At 41.6% G+C, this 16,054-nt stretch overlaps 1 protein-coding gene across 3 annotated transcripts in view; it reads right to left on the bottom strand.

Moving 5' to 3' along the window:
- Positions 1–16,054, bottom strand: part of zc3h4 (zinc finger CCCH-type containing 4) — a 160,139-nt gene that overhangs the window by 9,238 nt on the left and 134,847 nt on the right. For all 3 annotated transcript variants that reach the window (XM_043681008.1, XM_043681007.1, XM_043681006.1), the window contains 4 exons: positions 11,146–11,257; positions 5,557–5,666; positions 2,747–3,099; positions 360–694 (listed from right to left, as the gene is read on the bottom strand). In XM_043681008.1, coding sequence (XP_043536943.1) covers positions 360–694; positions 2,747–3,099; positions 5,557–5,666; positions 11,146–11,257 — 910 coding nt within the window. The remainder of the gene's footprint in view (positions 1–359; positions 695–2,746; positions 3,100–5,556; positions 5,667–11,145; positions 11,258–16,054) is intronic.

The following is a 16,054-nucleotide window of genomic DNA, read 5'->3' as shown; positions in this document are numbered from 1 at the left end:
TCGAAAAGTGTGGCACTGGAAAAGCACAGCAGGTCAGGCATAATTTGAGGAGTAGGAGACATTCCTGATGAAGGGCTTGCCTGAAACGTTGACTCTTGCATGTTCCTCAGATGCCACCTGACCTGCTGTATTTTTCCAGCGCCACACCTTGGCGGGAAACTATTAGTGAAAATTCTGAAGGAGAGAATGAATATCCACTTGGAAAAGTATGGGTCAATTAGGGATCGTCAGGGTTAATCCTCCAAATTTTCAGGTAAATGCAATCTTCTGTTGCAACTCTGTTTTTTTTTCAATACTAAAACAGATAATTCATCAATGGCCTGGACTGGAAAAGACAAGGTTCATACCCTGTGTCCTACCTTCTACTCCATCTTGACCAAGGTCCATCTGCATTCCCTGTTGTTGATAGTAGTTATCATAGAAATTGGGATCAGAAGGGGCAGGAGGTATCATTCCTGGATCTCCTTGCATGAACGATGCTACTGGAGGGCCTGGTCCTACTGGTGGTCCTGGATTCATTCCAGAGCCTAAAGACATCTCCTCTGGGCCAGGGCCTGGCATAGGTCCAGAAACTGGGCTAGACATGGGACCTGGTCCCATACCTGGAGCAGGTCCTGGACCCATGGGAGGTCCTGATGGCCCAGGAGGTCCTGGAGGCCCTGGGAATCCAGGGGGCGGTGGTGGGAACCGTGGCCTATGTGGAAAAAGAGCATAAATAAATTTCATTCTAAAACTGATGCTTAGCTTGCAACTGCCATTGTTTTACAACATTATCCTTTGAGGACAGCTGCATTCTTTAGTATTAAACCAAACATTATAGCAACTCCGAATTCTGAAAAAGGGCCAGTCACTGAACTTAAAATGTTAACTCTGCTTTCTCTCTGCAGATGTTGCTAGATCTGCAGTGGTTGTCCATTTGTTTTTGTTTACTGTAGCAACTCTGCCTTAACTTCAAGTCCTGACTGTATTCTAACTATTTTAATTTTATATGAAGATAATTGCATAGCTCTCATGACTGAGCAGCTCCACATAGAGGTGAAAGGACTGAAATGGCAGGTATAAAGAAATAAAAATTCTAACAGCATCAAATACTTCCAATGAACCTTTCCACCTGTGATATTAGAAACATCCACCTGAAGGCTGGCTTGGGTGAAGCAAGTCCTTTGATTCATTTGCTTTTATCCTCAGCAAATATCAACTTTGTTGTTAATGTTCACTATCAAGGAACTGGCTATTCTGACTGCCTACTATTCCCCTCTGCTGAGACTTGACAATCTTCAGGATAACAGCACCATCAGTTCTCTCTCTCGAATGACACAGCAGCCTGTGATCATCTGGGACTATGGTAGCTTTTATATACTATAAATACTCGAGTAATGGTGGATCTCATCCATGATTAAGTTTACATATCTTGCTGTACTATATAAATCCCCCTGAATCTTAAGATCACGGATGGAAACAACAGGCTAGCAGTGGACCAAAATGTGGTAAAGTCACATTGTAAAGTTCTATACAAAATGTTATACTGTAAACATTAGTTTTAGGTATGAACAGACCTAAATTTTTAGTCAAAAACAATGTGTCAACTTTTATGTGAGAAACTGAGAGTCCGTACCGATGATTTTCACAGAGCTGTTTTGTAACTTCATCTTCCAACTGCAGCCACTTGCAAGACCTTCCCCTGCTGTATATGTATTCTGTCAAAGTTGAGATTCTTCTTGTATGCAATCTTCTCCAATACTTTGAATTCTCTAGCTTTTTAAACATGTTCCATTTATATAGCTGAATGAACAATTATTGCCTGCTTTGCAAACTCAATGACCAAGTTTAAATACGCTTGTGCATCTGGGAGATAGTGAGGACTGCAGATGCTTGAGAAGTCAGAGTCGATAAAGTGTGGTATCAATCCCACCTTCTAATAGGAACATGGTATCAATAAGGAATGGTAGATGCAAAAGTGTGAGTTGATAAAGAATGGCACTGGAAAAGGCACAGGTCAGCCAGCATCTGAGGAGCAAGATAGTTCACAGTTCAGGGTTAACCCTTCATCAACCCTTCATCCTGATGAAAGGTGAAGCCCAAAATGTTGACTCTCTTGCTCCAGACCTGCTACCTGATCTGCTGTCTCTCTTCCAGTGCCATTCTTTATCAACTCACACTTTTGCATCTACCATTCCTTATTGATACCATGTTCCTATTGGAAGGTGGGATTGGCAGGAACAAAGTGAGTACGAGTGAAGTAGTAGCCTTGGCATCATGTTTTCACATGTGTAGACATAAGAAACTGAACTGCCATGTTTGATGCTGTGACATACTATGAATCTACTAACTAGATTTGCACCACGACATATTTGACATTAATAGTGAGTAGACAACAAGTAAATAGAGCTAAATGTTGTGGGTCAACCTGTACATGAAAGATTAATGATTTTTTTTTGCTAAGTCAGGGCCCATTTTTAGACATCAACCATTACTCAAGTATGTACAGTATGTGAAAACTGCCGCAGTTTCAAAGGAGCACAGCCTGCTGTCTCATTTGAAAGAGACAACTGGTGGCAGGTTTAACCTGAGTGTCATCTTTCCACAGGCAAAGGGAGAGGCTTAGAAGGCTAGACCTTCCTGGTGACCTCAGCTGGTAAAGGAATTGAACCCGCACTGTTGGTGTCATTCTGCACTGGAAACCAGCCATTTAAGAAAGTTTAATAGATTGGTGTCAAAATTTAAGAATATGGCATGAAATATTTACCTCATTCCCATTTTATGTGCCAGGTGTGGAGTGGGTTGAACAACAATTTCAAAGAGCGAGGGGATCTTCTTTTGGCCTGGAAGACATGGTGGTCCAGGGGGTGGAGGGCCTGGAGGCGGAGGACCTATTGGTGGGGGACCAGGTGGTGGGGGACCAGGTGGGGGAGGTGGTCCCATCATGGGAGGCCGAGGGACATTGGGCATATTCGAAGGTGGTGGCATTGGAGGCCGAGGTGGTGTGGGTAACAATCCAACTCCAGGTGGCGGCTTCGGTAAGGGAGTGATTCCTTGTTTTTTTAGCTCTTCCACTTCCTTCTCATCCTCTGCCCCAGCTTCTGCCTCACTGGCTAGCATCTGATTGAAAAGATGAAAAATTAATAATTTAATGACCAATTCACAGAACCATAAAATGATACACCAGAGGGGGAGGCTAGTCATGCCTGTGCTGATTCTTTGGTAGAACTAATGAGTTCATCTGATGTCCTGCTCTTTCTTCATAGCCCTAGAATTTTCCTTCTGTCAGGGTCAATTTCCTTTTGAAAGTTCCACCTCACTTTTAGGCAATGCATTTCAAATCATAACAAATTACTGTGTAAAAAAAAATTCATGTTGCTCTGGTTCTTTTTGCCAATCATTGTCAATTAATGTCCTCTGATTATTGACCCCCTCTGCCACTGGAAACAGCTTCTATTTATTTGTTCTATCAAAACAATTTATGATTTTGAACACTTTTATTAACATTCCTCTTAACCTTTTCTGCTGGAAGGAGGACAACACTTGATTTTCCAGATTCTCTACAGAACTGCAAGTCTTTCAATCATAGTCTATTCTAGTAATTTTTTTTCTGTAAATTAAGCAAAGTCCCCTTAATAAAGTGCGATGGCCAGAAATAAACAATATCACATTTGAGACCGAATGAGTGCTCTGAAAATGTTTAGTACAACTTCCCTGCTCTTGTCCTCTTTAATTATAGCCTCCCTTATTTGTTTTATACCTTTAAAGATTGTATACCTACAGCTCAGGTCTCTCTGTTTTGACCTGCTTTAAAGTTGTACCATTTGGTTCATTTTGCCTTTCCTCATTCATCCTACCAGAATGCAGTGCTTTACATTTCTCCACATTAAATTTTACAAATCTATGTCCTCTTGTAATTTATTACAATCCTCCTATTGTTCACTAAATTTCTGAGTCTCACTGCAAACTTTGGGCAAGAGGTTCTGCAATTTCACACCCTTACTTTCTTTTAGCTTCCTGAGGTGTATCCCATCTGGAGATTTTTCAAATTACAGACTACTACATTTTTAAATGCATTTTTTGTACAAATCCATTCATGGCATGTGGGCCACATTTGCTGGTCTATCCCTAACAGCCCTTGAACAGAGAGGCATGTTGGGCCATTTCAGATGGCAGTTAACAGTTAGCTGCATCATTGCAGGTCTGAAGTCACATGCAGGCCAGACCAGATAAGAACCACAGACTTCCTTCCAAAAATGACATTAGGTATATAAAGGACATTTTGGATGCAAGTTTGCTCGCTGAACTGGAAGGTTCATTTTCAGATGTTTCATCACCATAATAGGTAACATCGTCAATGAGCCTCTAGTGACCCACTTCCCGTTATTAAAGGACACGTTTATTTACACCATTAGTTTCCAGGGTGGAATTTCAGTCCATGTTCCCTCTGAATAATTATTCCAGTGACATTACAACTACACTACCACAATTCTCTTGACATCCTCTTGAATTTTATGATATCCAATTTACCTTCTACCATCTTCTAGCAGCTAGCTTTGCTGATCCAAACACCTGGAAATTACTCATTTCATACCTTAGCCATCCACCTGCTTTCGTAAAATCATTTTTCTGGTCTATAAACAGCTCTGCCCTTCTTTGACTACCATTTTACTATTTAACTGTTTGTGAGACTTGTAAAACCAACACTGTTCAATACTCCCAGCAACACAGCCAACACCTTGCTAACAAATGGAAAGAACTAACTTTCCTTACACACTCGTGGAATACAATCATTTAACCTACGGATATAAACGTACGTAGATTTGTAAAATTCTCTTTTATTGCTCTGCTGGTAATGTAGGTCAACTCCAGTGAATTCAATAAGGCTATACAGGTGGACTAGAGGACAGGAGAGCCACCTCAAGAGACAAATTTTCCAGAAAAACCAGAAAAAGTATTTTTTTTTTGCCCTGCTCTGCTGGCATGAAATTAAACATTCAAACTGTGGATGTGCAATCAAAGTATAAGAAACTACAATATCATTGACTGGAATAGCTTTATTGCAACCTCTTTCGAAGACAAGCAATTTCCCCGTGTGAAGGTAATAATTTTGGCTGCCAATTATATGACAACTGTGTTCACTGAAATAAACAATTCAAATCTATCTGTTTCAGTGCTACCAAAAGAACTGAAGGAAAAATATACTGCAGTAATTCATGCTGTCAATGAAGATTTGACATTTTCCTGTTCAATTCACGGCCTTTAATGTGAGCTGATTTAGGCAGTCATAATGATCTCACAAATCAGCCATAATTCCTTCTATCCAAATCACCCAGTGACCACCTGCTGAAAACTACTCATATATAGATATTTGAGAGAACATGGTCACATTCAAATATACTTTCTTCAATCCATAAATAAAATAATCTGTAGATAAGGTCCAGAATCACAACTGAATTGACTAGAGCAATGTACTAAAGAGCAATGTATCAACTGGAGGCAACTACATCTTGCTGATAGTCACTGCTAACAGAAAGGGAGAAAACTGGGTGAAAGAAAATCTGTAATTTGCTTTACCTTGTCCAGAAGCTCCCTGGTTTCTTCAGTTAAATGTCGATGGGAAAATTTGCACTCATCACCCTGGTAACAATTTCCAGTTGTATGATAGAATTTACAAGGGAATTCATGTGAGGCATATTAAGGACAATGACTTTCTTGATTTTTATAACTACAGGAACTCAACCAAAATTTTATCAATTACTTTGATATTTTTCAAATGGATCAATAAATGTATGAGTCGACAACCTCTCAGTTTTATCCCGCAATGAAAAATTGATGCTGTTAATTCTACAACTATCATAACCTGTACCATATTAGATCTTGTCTCTTTTCTAAACTGTGAAGGTTAGGGTTAGCTTTATTCATATACTCATAAACATTCGCCGACAGTAAACCTTCAGGTTTACATTTGCAGAGGAGCACAAATTCAGCAGAAAAAAATCTGCTTAAGTTTATGGAGTATATAGAAAGTTCTAGGATCCGCAAAAACTTTCAAATTTTATCTGATAGCTCAGAGCAGATAATATTTTGTATGATTCTATACCTGAGCTCCAGGAGAATATGAGGACTGCAGATGCTGGAGATAAGAGTTGAGAGTGCAATGCTGGAAAAGCACAGCAGGTCAAGCCGTATCCGAGGAGCAAGAGAATCGTGCTTTGGGCATAAGCCCTTCATTGTGAATGAGGCTTGTTAGCCGGGGGGCTGAAAGATAAATAGGAGGGGGGTGGGGTTGGGGAGAGGGAGCTTGGAAAACGTTGATGGATGAAGGTAAGGGAGAAGGTGATAGATCAGAGGGGATAGAGATGGACAGGTCCTGAGGGTGGTGCTGAGTTGCATCCAGTGTGGCCTCCTCTACACCGTGGAGACAGGACGCCTCCTTGCGGATCGTTTCAGAGAACATCTCTGGGACACCTGCACCCACCAACCCCACTGCCCCGTAGCTGAACACTTCAACTCCATCAGGGACATGCAGGTCCTGGGCCTCATCCACTGCCAAACCATTACCACCCAACACCTGGAGGAGGAATGCCTCATATTCCACCTTGGGACCCTGCAACCACATGGGATAAATGTGGATTTCAACAGCTTCTTCATTTCCCCTCCCCCACATTATCCCAGTTCCAAGCCTCCAATTCGGCACCACCCTCCGAACCCGTCCATCACTGCCGCCCTGACCTATCACCTTCTCCCTCACCTTCATCCACCTATCGCTTTCCCAGCTACCTCCCCTAACTCCACCCCTCTCCCATTTATCTCTCAGCCCTCCGGCCCAAAAGCCTAATTTCTGATGAAGGGCTTATGCCCGAAACGTCGATTCTCCTGCTTCACGAATGCTGCCTGACCTGTTGTGCTTTTCCAGCACCACACTCTTAAACTGACCTCTATCCAATAACACCTCACCACTCTGGAATCAGGTTAGAAGTTGCACAACATCAGGTTATATCAACAGGTTTATCTGAAATCACAAGCTTTTGGAGCGCTGCTCCTTTACCAGGTGAAATGAAAACAAGCACACAGGCACAGAACTTATAAACAGGAAGATCAAAAGATCATACAAATGACTTGAGTGGAATGTCAACAGGCTGAATAATAAGTCTCTGCAGGTGATCAAAAGTGTCAGTAGCTAACAGTAAAGTGTCAACAGCTGAATCGCAAGACAATGGATGACCTATAATCCAATTGATTGATGCAGAGATGATTTTTAAAAATTCAAAATAAGGTGGTGCTGGAGAAAACCAAATGGCTGGAATAACATGACAGGTATAAGAGTCACATGTCGAGGGTCGAACCAAAGTAACAAGTAATCCAAAACTGTATAAACTAATTAGAGAGATCAAAAAAGTTATCAAGGTGATGGCGTCAAAACAGAACACGAAGGAAGATTTAACAGATACAGAACAGTATGATGGGATTACATTCAGCAAGACATGAACCCAATAAGAGGATGTCTTCATAGGTACGGAACTTGGTTATCAGTTTTTGCTCGGTAATTCTGCATTACTGTATATCTCGAAGGCCATCTTGGATGAAGCTTACCCAAACATCGGAGGCTGAATGTTCATGACCTCTGAAGTGTTCCCCAACTGGGGGGGAACATTCCTGTCTGGCGATTGTTGCATAATGTCCATTCATCCATTGTTGTAACATCTGCATGGTGGGTGATGTTCACACGTGTTATGGTAGCATCCATGTTGATGATGTGGCATGTCTTGCACAGGTTGCCACGGCAGAGTAGCGTGGTATTGTGGTCGATGTTGTCCTGAAGCCTGGGTAGATTACTGGGAACAATAGTCTCTTTAAGGTTTGGCAGTTGTTTTAAGGCAAGAAGTGGAGGCACAGGGATGTTCTTTAACATGTTTAGGGTGGAAGATAGAGAAGTGCAGCATCCGGAGGTTATCTGTGGGCCTGCAGCAGAGTGAGGTACTGAGGTGTACCAGCACCACCACACTCTGGAATCAGATCAAGGCCACTGGATGTTACGCTATATCTTTGCATTAGTGGCACTGAGTTGAACAGCCAAGACCCAAGGTGCAGAGCACCAAGGTTGGAAATAGCAGAAGAGAAGTAACTTGAGTAATACTGACTAGCTAACACCAAGCTTAAAAGTTTTAAAAGACCTCAGGAAGAAGGCAATTTGTTCAATAGTTAGAACTCTTGGAAGAAAACAGATAGGAGTCCACAGAAAAAGATGCTTATCCTAAAAAATGGGGGGACATTATTAGTTTCTTTCTATATACACCTGTACTTGTTTACCTAAGTAGGTGTCTCATCACACAAATTGCAGCCAGCCTAACGATATACCATGATTTTAGAAGAGGTAATGTATTATGCAATGGAGATCAAATTATGGTGATAATAAATCCTTATTTGCACATAGTTTCATTACATATCATAATGGAGGCAAACTGCTGTCCATACAACATCATTATTTCTTATTCTTCTGCATATTGGCTTATCTGGTTATTTGACAGGAGGAAGCTTGCAGATTGGCTGTTCTGAAAGGGTGGCATAGGACATGGTTCAACAGGTGAAAAACACTGTCAGAAGTTATCTAAGAATACAAAGAGATCTTGAAAAATTGGGTCCACCGACAAAAGAGTTGCAGATGGAGTTCAATTTGGATAATGAAAAGTATTGCATTTTGGTAAAACAAACAAAGACAAGACTTGTACAATTAAAGGTCAAAAATCACACAACACCAGCTTATAGTGCAAGCACCTGATGAAGGAGCAGCAGTCCGAAAGCTAGTGTTTTCAAATAAACCCGTTGGATTACAACCTGGTGTTGTGTGATTTTTGATCTTGTCCAACCCTATCCAACACCAGCACCTCTGCATCATGTATACAATTAAAGGTAGGGTGTTGTGCAGTGTTGTAGATAGAGGGACCTAAGGTTCATGTACATAATTCTTTGAAGTTTGCATTACATATACATAGGGTGGTTAAGAAGGTGCTGAGCAGGATTGTCTTCATTGCTCAGACTTTTGAGTATAGGAACTGGGATGTTACTTTGAGGTTGTGTGGGACATTGGTGAGGCCTCTTCTGGAATACTGCGCTCAGTTCTGGTCTTCCTGTTATAGAAAGGATACCTTTAAGCTGGAGAGAGTTCAGACGAGAGTTACCAGGATGTTGCTGGTAATGCAGGATTTGAGTTATAAGGAAAGGCTGGATAGGCTCAGAGGTTTTTCACTGAAGAGTAGAAGGTTGAGTAGTGGTCTTAGAGAGGTTTATAAAATAACAAGGGGTATAGATAACAGTCATGATTCGGAGATGCCGGTGTTGGACTGGGGTGTACAAAGTTGAATGATTGTGTTAGTCCAAGATTTCCCCAGTTTAAATTCATAGAATCACGCAGTATGGAAATGGATCCTTTGGAGCAAGCATTCCATGCTGACCGTGATTCCAAACTAAACTAGTCCCACCTGCCTGCACTTGGCCCATATCCCATCAAACATTTCTTATTCATGTACGTATCTAACTGTCTTTTAAACGTTATAACTGAATCTGCATCTATCTCTTAATTTGGAAGGTCATCACATGCACGAACCACAAAATAGGGCCCCTTAGACTTGAAATCCCTCACCCTAGGAACCAGAAACCTGTCATTCCTATTATCTATAAAGTTAAAAATCACACAACACCAGGTTATAGTCCAACAGGTTTAATTGGAAGCACACTAGCTTTCGGAGCGACGCTCCTTCATCAGGTGATTGTGGAGGGCTCGATCGTAACATCTGTGTTACGATCGAGCCCTCCACAATCACCTGATGAAGGAGCGTCGCTCCGAAAGCTAGTGTGCTTCCAATTAAACCTGTTGGACTATAACCTGGTGTTGTGTGATTTTTAACTTTATAGATAATAGGAATGACAGGTTTCTGGTTCCTAGGGTGAGGGATTTCAAGTCTAAGGGGCCCTATTTTGTGGTTCGTGCATGTGATGACCTTCCAAATTAAGAGATAGATGCAGATTCAGTTATAACGTTTAAAAGACAGTTAGATACGTACATGAATAAGAAATGTTTGATGGGATATGGGCCAAGTGCAGGCAGGTGGGACTAGTTTAGTTTGGAATCACGGTCAGCATGGAATGCTTGCTCCAAAGGATCCATTTCCATACTGCGTGATTCTATGAATTTAAACTGGGGAAATCTTGGACTAACACAATCACTCAAGCTGGCTCACAGAATATCAGCCATGGCAGCATGATATGGATTGGACATTATGGACAGTTTTGAACTTTTCAAAGTTAGGAATTGGTGAAAAACAGACTGGCATGCAAGCTGAGAAAAGATGACAGCTGCTTCCATATAACTATTTAAAAAGTGGCACTGTTTAGCAAAAAGCAGATTCTGGAGTTAGCCAAACAATTACAGGCCAGTCAAAAAAACCTTGGAGGGTTGTTAGAACAAGCGAGAAAGAATCACAAATTTAATCCAATCGAAATAAGCATAACTAGGATGAGTGTCTGAAGAATGACTGAATGCTAATGTAAAAATATTTACAGGATTGAAGAGCAACACTTGAAGGAAATATAAGAAGTACATTTAAGACTACATATAAAATAAAAATTTTGATTAAACCTTTTAGGTTAAGAAAAAGTGAACTCCCTCCCAAAATAATTATTTTCCTGTACTTTCTCTAATTCTCCATATTTATTTACATAGTTTATGCGAGTGTTTAAACCCAGTAATATTACAATTTTTTAGAAAATATTATTTTCCTGTAAAATTGTAGTAGTCCCTCTGCATTAACCAGCTTTTATAAAACTAAGGTGAAGACATGGCGCTAGTTTTCTGAAATTAAAACATGCATTCTCAAAGCTTCACTCCTGGAAAATGAACTCGGAATATGCTGGTAGCACAGTCAAGATTGTGCACTTCATCAACACAGTATTTGTAAAACAAGATTATCAGCTGTGCCAGAAATCTGAAGCTCCATGAAAGTACTTAATACTGCACTGAAACTACAGCCTTTACAGTGTCAAATCAAGATATAGTAGTCTTTTCCTAGGTCTTGCATCAACATGGCTTACAGTCCTATTATCACAACCTGGCTGAGTTATACCATCAATTTAGCACCACTGCAAAATCAGAATACAGAAGGATATTGTGCATGTACAAACAATTTTCTGCTTTCGCACAGAATCCATTGTAGTAAAATCTGCAGAGCTCCCGCTTTCTTGGTGGGCCTAAATCATGGCTGAAATTGCACTGGTCTCCCTGTAAAAATGAGAAAAAGTATTATTTATTCATCATTCTCATTTGAACATAACTGTGCAAAACAAAATATGGCAAATGTGTTTTTAAGATAAACACATTGGTAACTGAGGTCAGGTTTAAAAAGTTACAAAATCTTGTCAAGTAACAAAGGGATTATTCAGTTGTATTCACTTTAAAGTCTTGAGTCATGCAGACAATGCATAGTTGCAAATAAATCCCATTAAAAGACAAAACGGAGTATGGCTTTGCACAACATGCAAAGTGATGAAAAAATAGAAAGCCATACAAAATGCTGCTCAGTCATTATTGTTGAGCATGAACAATTTCAATCACCAGTGACAACCTGGGGGCAGTGTGGTGTCTGGGACATAGTCATATTCATCAAATCATACCTTACAGACAATGGTGAGGCCGTTGCTCAACCAGCCAAGGGACAACTCTCTCAATTTTAGCACAAATGTACAACATGCTAGCAAGAAGGGCTTGCAGGATTGAGGGGTCTGGGTTTATCGTTGTCATTTCCAGTGCCTAGGTAGTCAGTCCAATTTCATTCCTTTTAGACACCGTAGCAATTTGATACAACTGAGTAGTTTGCTAGGCCATTTCAGAGTGCATTTAAGAATCAACCACATTCCTGTAGTTTTAAAGTCAAGTGTAGGCCTGATGAAGTAAAGAAGCAGATTTTCCTCCCCAAAACAACATTAGTGAACCAGTTTCTCCAAAACTTTCTCTTTTGTTGCCAATCTGTTCTAATGATGACAGCTTCCACACGGGGACCTCAGAAATGTATTTTCCCTCAGCCAAAGACTTGCCGCTACCATGGTAAACAGGGTCACCAGCAGTGTCCAATCCATTTTCTGCACATGTGCCCTCACCCTTTCACTTGCTTTCCTTAACAATGACTAGGTCTCCTTGATTCTCACTTTCCATTCTACCAGCCTCTTCATCATATTTGTAGCAGCGGGAGTGGTGAGAGCGTGGACCAGGGGGCTGCCAGGAAGGTAAATTTCCCTTTGAAACACTTACCTCATGAATCGGCAGAGCAAAGACTCAACAGGAGTGGATGCAGGCACAGGGATTGCTGAGCACGTGAATCGACATATTCAGGCTGTGGCTAAACCTGAGACACTAGACATGCCTCCCACCCTTCCTATTCCTCTAACCAAAAAAAAAGACTGTGTGTGGAGGATTGGTAAGGTAAGGTTATTTTCATTTATTCAATCTTTCTTGGCAATTTAAAGCAGAGGGAATGGAGGCTAGGGCAGTTGCATGCTCCTCTTGCAGGGTGTGGGGTGTAAGGGTCACCACTTGTGTCACTGCTGACTTCGCCTACAAGAAATGCACCCACCTCCAGCTCCTCACAGACCGCGTTAGAGAACTGGAGCTGGATGAACTTTGGATCATTTGAGAGGCTGAGGGGGTGATAGAGAGGAGTTAGAGGATAACAGTAGCTGGGTGACAGTCAGGAGAGGGAAAGGGAATAGGCAGACTGTGCAGGGATCCCCTGTGGCCGTTCCCCTCAATAATAAGTATTCTGTTTTTGGATACTGTTGGGGAGGACAACCTACCAGGGGAAAGCCACAGCGGCCAGGTTTCTGGCACTGAGCCTGGCTCTGTGGCTCAGAAGGGAAGGAGGGAAAAATAGGAGAGGGATAGTGATTGATTCAATTGTGAGAGGAACAGACAGGAGATTTGTGGTCGTGATTGAGACTCTGGATGGTATGTTGCCTTCCAGGTGCCAGGATCAAGGACGTCTTGGATCAAGTCTAGAGGATTCTTAAGGGGGAGGGAGAGCAGCCAGAAGTCATGGTACACATCAGTCCAATGACATAGGTAGGGAAAGGGAGGAGGAATTGAAAACAGAATATGGGGAGTTAGGTTGGAAGCTAGAAGGCAGGATGAGCAAAGTAGTAATCTCAGGATTGCTACTGGTACCACAGGCTAGTGAGGCTAGGAATAGAGGGGCTTTGACATTTCTGAGGACAGCGTGAAACAGACTGATATGCTCAAACTGACTGATTTAAGAAGGAGGATGTGCTGAAAAGTTTGGATAGATAAATCCCCTGGGCCGGACGGGATATATCATAGGTTACTACAGGAAGTGAGGGAAGAGATTGCTGAGGCTTTGGTGATGATCTTTGCGTCCTCACTGTCCACTGGAGCAGTGTCAGAAAATTGGAGGGTGGCAAATGTTATTCACTTGTGCAAGAAAGGGAATAGGGATAATCCTGGGAATTACAGACCAGTCATTCTTACATCTGTGGTGGGCAAAGCAATGGAGAGTATTCCAAGAGACAGTATTTATGACTACTTGGAAAACCATAGTTTGATTAGAGATGGTCAGCATGGTTTTGAGGAGGGCAGGTAATGTCTCATAAACCTTAGTGAATTCTTTGAGGATGTAACAAAACACGTCGATGAAAGTACAGCAGTGGTGGTGTACATGGATTTTAGCAAGGCGTTTGATCAGGTTTCCCATGGTAGGCTCATTCAGAAAGTAAGGAGACATGGGATACAGGAAAATCTGACTGTCTAGGTACAGAACTGACTCGCCCATACAAGATGGAAAGTATTCAGCTTGGGGTTTGGAGACCAGTGGTATTCTGCAAGAAAGGGTTCTTGGACCTCTGTTCTTTGTGATTTTTACAAATAACTTGAATGACGAAGTAGAAGGGTGGGTTGGTAAGTTTGCCAATAGGGAAATTGAGAAAAAAACTTGTAAGGAGATCTCAGCTACCTGTAAGAATAATAGAGTGGTTATGGTAGGGGATTTTAACTTTCCAAACATAGACTGGGACTGCCATAGTGTTAAGGGTTTAGATGGAAAGGAATTTGTTAAGTGTGTACAAGAAAATTTTCTGATTCAGTATGTGGATGTACCTACTAATGAAGGTGCAAAACTTGACCTACTCTTGGGAAATAAGGCAGGGCAGGTGACTGAGGTGTCAGTGAGGGAGCACCTTGGGGCCAGAGACCATAATTCTATGAGATTTAAAATAGTGATGGAAAAGGACAGACCAGATCTAAAAGTTGAAGTTCAAAATTGGAGAAAGGCCAATTTTGACGGAATTAGGAAAGAACTTTCAAAAGCTGATTGGGGGCAGATATTCGCAGGTAAAGGGACGGCTGGAAAATGGGAAGCCTTCAGGAAGAGATTATGAGAATCTAGAGAAAGTATATTCCTGTTAGGGTGAAAGGAAAGGCTGGTAGGTATAGGGAATGCTGGATGACTAAAGAAATTGAGGGTTTGGTTAAGAAAAAGGAAGCATATTAAGGTATAAACAGGATAGATCAAGTGAATCCTTAGAAGAGTATAAAGGCAGTAGGAGAATACTTAAGAGGGAAATCAGGAGGGCAAAAAGTGGACATGAGATAGCTTTGGCAAATAGAATTAAGGAGAATCCAAAGGGTTTTTATAAATATATTAAGGGCAAAATGGTAACTAGGGAGAGAATAGGGCCCCTCAAAGATCAGCAAGGTGGCCTTTGTGTGGAGCCACAGAAAATGGGGGAGATACTAAACAAGTATTTTGCATCAGTATTTACTGTGAAAAGGATATGGAAGATATAGACTATAGGGAAATAGACGGCAACACCTTGCAAAATGTTCATATTACAGAGGAGAAATTGCTGGATGTCTTGGAACACATTGGACCTGATCAGGGGTACCCGAGAACTCTGTGGAAAGCTAGAGAAGTGATTGCTGGGCCTCTTGCTAAGATATTTGGATCATCGATAGTCACAGGTGAGGTGCCAGAAGACTGGAGGTTGGCTAATGTGGTGCCACTGTTTAAGAAGGGTGGTAAGGATAAGTCACGGAACTAAAACTAGTGAGCCGATGTCGGTGATGGGCAAGTTGCTGGAGGGAATCCTGAAGGACAGAATGTACATGTATTTGGAAAGGCAAGGACTGATTAGGGATAGTCAACATGTCTTCGTGCGTGGGAAATCATGTCTCACAAACTTGATTGAGTTTTTTGAAGAAGTAACAAAGAGGATTGATGAGGGTAGAGCGGTAGATGTGATCTATATGAACTTCAGTAAGGCGTTCAACAAGGTTCCCCATGGGGGACTGATTTGCAAAGTTAGATCTCATAGAATACAAGGAGAACTAGCCATTTGGATACAGAACTGGCTCAACGGTAGAAGACAGAGGGTGGTGGTGGAGGGTTGTTTTTCAGACAGGAGGCTTGTGACCAGTGGAGTGCCGCAAGGATCGATGCTGGGTCCTCTACCTTTTGTCATTTATGTAAATGATTTGGATGCGAGCATAACAGGTACAGTTAGTAAGTTTGCAGATGACACCAAAATTGGAGGTGTAGTGGACAGCGAACAGGGATACCTCAGATTACAACAGGATCTGGACCAGATGGGCCAATGGGCTGAGAAGTGGCAGGTGGATTTTAATTCAGATAAATGCGAGGTACTGCATTTTGGGAAAGCAAATTTTAGCAGGACTTATACACTTAATGGTAAGGTCCTAGGGAGTGTTGCTGAACAAAGAGATTTTGAAGTATAGGTTCATAGCTCCTTGAAACTGGAGTCGCAGGTACAGAGAATAGTGAAGAAGGCATTTGGTATGTCTTCTTTTATTGGTTAGAGTATTGAGTACAGGAATTGGGAGGTCATGTTGCGACTGCACAAGACATTGGTTAGGCCACTGTTGGAATATTGCGTGCAATTCTGGTCTTCCTATCGGAAAGATGTTGTGAAATTTGAAAGGGTTCAGAAAAGATTTACAAGGATGTTGCCAGGGTTGAAGGATCTGAGCTATAGGGAGAGGATGAACAGGCTGGGG

Source organism: Chiloscyllium plagiosum, chromosome 41 (assembly GCF_004010195.1).
Source record: "Chiloscyllium plagiosum isolate BGI_BamShark_2017 chromosome 41, ASM401019v2, whole genome shotgun sequence".
Taxonomy (NCBI): domain Eukaryota; kingdom Metazoa; phylum Chordata; class Chondrichthyes; order Orectolobiformes; family Hemiscylliidae; genus Chiloscyllium; species Chiloscyllium plagiosum.
Note: the sequence above shows the minus strand (reverse complement) of the source record. Positions and strands in the feature narration are given on the sequence as shown.